Here is a 5,688-nt window from a genome sequence, read left to right as displayed (position 1 = left end):
GTTAACTGTAGCTAGGCCTACTTCATGCAATATGCATAATCTTGACTTTATTCGTTGGTATCCTTCATTATTATAATGACTAAAAAGCATAACAAGGATCCTATAATTATTGGAACAGTCAAATGTGGCATCATGCATTGTTGAACACATAAGGGCTACTGAGGCGTTAACATTGGTTCATAAAGTAGTATTTTATTAAAGCAGTGATTTATTTCCCCCCCAAAAAAAACATATTTAAAAGCATTTCAGTGCATGTGTGTGCAATGATTTAAATGATTGGTTTCTAGTTTAAAATAAACAATCTACAATAGAAATAGAATAAGGTTCCAATACCAATATATTAAAATGTCCAACATATAGGCGATTTACAAATCAATTTGTTGAAAAATAATTTGGCACATTTTATTCTCACAAGGAATCTATTATGATATTCAAAAGATCAAAATGTTCATTAATAAGTATTCATATCCAAACCGATCTGATCAAAATGGTCAATGCTTGGGAATGAACACATCCAGATTGACAGTATTTGTTGATTAACAAAACAGAATCACACATTCTTTGCTAGATTTGGATGCGTTGTCACTCACTCCCCAATGGCTGAGAGAATAGAGAGAGAAAGTCATCATGGGAATGGTGCTTGCTTTTTATACTAAGGCTATAGCTGCACTAACAGTAGGAATGCTAGTGACAGTCATTTAGATAACTAAGAATTACACCTAAATAATAAATAGTAATGGTACAGTTAGAATTACATGTCCATGTAGTCTCATGATGCTGATATTTGTAAAAGTATGTTGGAATGTTAGTTAATATATGGTTTATACTGTCAGTGGACATGTGCAAGTAGCCTAGTTGGATACAGGGTGGTATGGCTGGAGGCACCAAATCCTTTAAGTGCTCAGATACATAATAGTACACTCAAAAACAACATATTTTTACTTTTGAGGATGAGATTGGGAGGCCATTTAGAGGTGACTGGATCCCAGTAGGTGGTTGAGCTCCTTTTTTACCAGCCCCTAAAACAATGGAGCAAAATGTTAACGCCAAATATGACAGGTTTTTATTAAATTAGTATCTGAAACAGTGGAAGACACAGTGGAAACACAGGGGTAGGAAACATAAATATACAATACTTCACTTTGTTTGACCTCCTGACTTGAGATTAACTAAGGTCATGCCCTGATGTCAAAAAAGGTTGCGACATTACTTAATCGCTTTAGTTTATCTCACAGAACAATACCAATAAGAAAAATAACATACTGTATGAAATTCATTCACAATGTGAGAAACGTACATATTTTGCGTCTTTTCCAAAGAACAAACGGTGAGGCAACCAAGATCAACAGGAGGACCACCACAACAAATGCACCAATGATAACACCTGTTTCTTGGGAACAATCACAGCATTTTCCATCTGCATGGAAGACAAGATAAGAGGACATATTCAGCATTAACAATAACATCTTGTACATTGAGCTTGAAAAACAGTTGTCACATTTTAATAATCTGCATTCATGACCTGTTAACAGTCTCAGAAACGTCTGATTTTACCACAATTGATAACCATGCTAATAGCTGTTTTTTTTATTTTATAAATGCAGTACCGGTATATTAAATATAAGGACTACTTTACCCCATTCTTCCACAATGGGCTCCTTCAATGCTCTGTGGTTGACATAGCATTCATAACCGGCTGTGTCAGCTTCTGGGATCTGCACACTCATCCTGATCTGGTAGGTGTCATCATCATTGGGTAGGACTTCTGTAGACAGCACTCCATCATGTTTGGTCAATTGGACCCCATTCTTCTTAATATGCATATCCACATCTTTGGGATAGAACCCTGTGGCCATGCAGGTCAGTCGGACATGTCCTGCAATTTGGGACTTTTTAGCAAATGCATATACCTTTGGAGCGGCTAAAGAGTGAATAAACAGAGAACATTAGTGTTTCATTTCTGATCTCACAGGTACAAATATGCCTTTTCTGTAATCCACATTTACACTATTTGAAGTTTAGATGACCATTCAAATGTCAGTCCTTATTAGCCTCTTTCATACAGTAAGTACTCACAATCATCCCTACTGAAATCTTTCTCCTCATATTCCATGAATTTAGACAGCCAGTCCACACACTCCTTCTCCAGGTAGCCTTTGGTGTACTGGTTGAGGATCTGCACCCCGTCCCACTTCCTCTTAGTCGGCAGAGCTTGATCAACTGGGGCCACCCACTGCATAGAGGCATCATCAAAGGCCAGGAAGTCGTCACCATCGTAGCTGTATTGGTCAGTGCCCTTTATGAATTTCAATGTGCCGTCACTCTGTCGGTCAATCTCACAGCCATGCTTCCACTGAAGGATATGGACATCTGAGAGGGAAAACAAGTAGAATAGGAGAGGGAATGGCTCACCTATGGTATAGTCAAGTCTCCCCCCCTTTTTTTTTCATTGTGAATTATCTTGGAGTTTTAGTCAAAAATCTACATTAGGCTATGTAGAGTGATACCAATGCATGCACGGTCGCTCACCAGTGTTGTTGTGCTTCATGCGGTCCATCAGGATGTTGACGTTAACTTTGAACCACTGCTCCTTGCTCTTGCGTGACTGAGTGCCTTTTTCCCAGTAGTCTGCTGGCAGCTTCTCCCTCATCCAGTCCTGTTTGGGAATCTTCTTCTTTGCCACACTGTCATAGTAGTCAATCTGATTGTCATTCATCAGACCCATGGCAGTGAACTCATGGATACCAGGCAATTCTACTGGCTTTGACAGGGCAGTGTAGATGTAATTTAGCGACCATTTCTCAACTGGTCACAAAGAGTGAAACATGAGTTAGTCATGACTTCTGAGTAGAGATACAGTCAAGTCCATAAGTATTTGGACAGTGACACAATTTGCATTATTTTGGCTCTGTACGCCACCACAATGTATTTGAAAGGAAACAATCAAGATGTGCTTTATACATAGCCCCCCAATTTTAGGGGCTCAAAAGTAATGGACAAACTAACATAATCATAAATTAAATTGTTAGTTTTAATACTTGGTTGCAAATCCTTTGCAGTCAATGACTGCCTAAAGTCTGGAACTCATAGACATCACCAGATATTGGGTTTCTTCCCTGGTGATGCTCTGCTAGGCCTTTACTGCAGCTGTCTTCAGTTCCTGCTTGTTCTTGGGGCGTTTTGCCTTCATCAAGTGAAATGCATGATCAATTGGATTCAGGTCAGGTGATTGACTCGGCCATTGCAGAACATTCCACTTCTTTGCCTTAAAAAGGTATTGGGTTACTTTCGCAGTATGCTTCGGGTCATTGTCCATCTGCACTGTGAAGCGCCGTCCAATGAGTTTTGAAGCATTTGGCTGAATCAGAGCAGATAATATAGCCTTAAACACTTCAGAATTTATCCTCCTGCTTTTGTCAGCAGTCACATCATCAATAAATACAAGGGAACCAGTTCCATTGGCAGCCATACATGCCCACGCCATAACACTACCTACACCATGCTACCACAGAGGTGGTATGCTTCGGATCATGAGCAGTTCCTTCCCTTCTCCATACTCTTCTCTTCCCATCATTCTGGTACCAGTTCATCTATGTCTCATCTGTCCATAGGATGTTGTTCCAGAACTGTACAAGCTTTTTAGATGTTTTTTGGCAAACTCTAATCTGGTCTTCCTGTTTTTGAGGCTTACCAATGGTTTACGTCGCTGTATTTACTCTGGTGAAGTCATCTCTTGATTGTTGACTTTGACACAGATACGCCTACCTACCGGAGGGTGTTCTTGATCTGGCCAACTGTTGTGAAGGGGTTTTTCTTCACCAGGGAAATAATTATTGTCATCCACCACAGTTGCTTTCCGTGGTCTTCCGGGCCTTTTGGTGTTCCTGAGCTCACCAGTGCGTTCTTTCTTTTTAAGAATGCACCAAATAGTTGATTTTGCCACACCTAATGTTTTTGCTATCTCTCTGATGGGTTTGGTTAGATTTTTCAGCCTAATGAGGGCTTGCTTCACTGGCAGTAGCAGCTCTTTGAACTTCATTTTGAGGGTTAACAGCAACAGATTCCAAATGCAAATGCCACACTTGAAATCAACTCTAGACCTTTAATCTGCTTACTTGTAAATTAACTAATGAGGGAATAACACACACCTGGCCATGGAACAGCTAAGCAGCCAATTGTCCAATTACTTTTGATCCCTTAAAAAGGGGGGGACCACATATAAAAAGTGCTGTAATTCCTACACCGTTTACCCGATTTGGATGTAAATACCCTCAAATTAAAGCTGTAAGTCTGCACTTTCAGCTCATTTTCATTATTTAATTTAAACTCCAATATGCTGCGGTAGACAGCAAAAATAATAATAACTTGGTCAATGTCCAAATATTTATGGAACTGACTGTAAATACTTCTTCAAAGCCCAAAATAATTGATGACGATTGTTTTAAGAAATATCAAATTAATTGGAATTCTAAATGAAGGGATGATGGTGATTAAATATATCTTAATCAATCTGTAAATTTTTTCATATTATTTGTATTTAATAATCATTCCATTTTTGTTCACCACTTAGCTTACAATGGTTATTGAAAGAGAACAACCTAAAAAAAAAATGATCCTGGATTAATGAAATTGGACACTAGTCTAGTCTACGCCATAGCATTTCCAACCAATCAAACTGTCCTTTTCTGTTGCCAGGTGAGATAGTTTTCACAGGTGTACAGTCAGGTACAGTCAATGGAACTTGGCAGCAACAAGCAAAACATAAACATTGTAGCCTAATTATCAATACAGTTTTAAGAACTAAATAAAATGTTGGGACGTTGTAGTTATTAAGTAACTAATTATTATTTTTGACAGTTCACAAGCATTTTCGTGTCAACAGAACAATAAATAACCTAACAAAACAACATTTTCACATGATACAATAATTGAACATCAATCGTCAAAATGTGCCTCTATAATAATCATTTCTCCATGTGTTTTTGTTTTTTTACGTAGGCATATTGCAACTTACCCAAAAAACATATTACTTTCACTTTTAGCAACATTACAGACAAATAAATATTCTTACCACTGTCCACCGTTGAAGGTTTTGCAAAAGGAACAAAAGTACGACAAAATACATTTTGAACGCACACATGAATGATGAATGGCCCGAAAATAATAATAATAATATGCCTCTCCGAAATAAAGTCTGGTCCCAGGTGAGCCGCACAGTGTAACAACAGTGAACCTTGGCTTTCACAACCAGGTGAGCTCTAGTCTTTCCTCATGGAACGTGGTCAAACAGGTCAAACAAGTTTGGTTGGTCATGTAAACTGTAACTGTAGCTAGGCTTACTTCATGCAATATAAATAAACGTACCTTTATTCATTGCTATCTTACAGGGGTCCTAAAATTACTGGAACAGTCAAATGTGACATGAATTGTTGAACACATACTGTAAGGGCTACTGAGGTGTTCACATTGGTTCATAAAGTAGTCCTTTATTAAAGCAGTGATTTATACTTACAAATATATATATACACTACCAGTCAAAAGTTTGGACACACCTACTCATTCAAGGGTTTTTCTTTATTTTTCTATTTTTTACATTGTAGAATAATAGTGAAGACATCAAAACTATGAAAGAAAAACCCTGGAATGAGTAGGTGTGTCCAAACTTTTGACTGGTACTGTATGTACAGT

General features: G+C 38.1%; 1 protein-coding gene across 1 annotated transcript; it reads right to left on the bottom strand.

The window, feature by feature from the left end:
* Positions 1–220: 220 nt before the first annotated feature.
* Positions 221–5,094, bottom strand: LOC121586480 (class I histocompatibility antigen, F10 alpha chain-like). Its single transcript, XM_045226381.1, has 6 exons — positions 5,075–5,094; positions 2,530–2,805; positions 2,077–2,370; positions 1,637–1,921; positions 1,298–1,417; positions 221–1,019 (listed from the first exon to the last, which is right to left on the bottom strand). Exons 2-6 carry the CDS (start codon positions 2,723–2,725, stop codon positions 922–924), a joined length of 993 nt encoding a protein of 330 aa, XP_045082316.1. The 5' UTR covers positions 2,726–2,805; positions 5,075–5,094; the 3' UTR covers positions 221–921.
* Positions 5,095–5,688: the final 594 nt, after the last annotated feature.

Source organism: Coregonus clupeaformis, chromosome 17 (assembly GCF_020615455.1).
Source record: "Coregonus clupeaformis isolate EN_2021a chromosome 17, ASM2061545v1, whole genome shotgun sequence".
Taxonomy (NCBI): Eukaryota; Metazoa; Chordata; class Actinopteri; order Salmoniformes; family Salmonidae; genus Coregonus; species Coregonus clupeaformis.
This window is presented reverse-complemented; position numbering and strand designations above follow the sequence as displayed.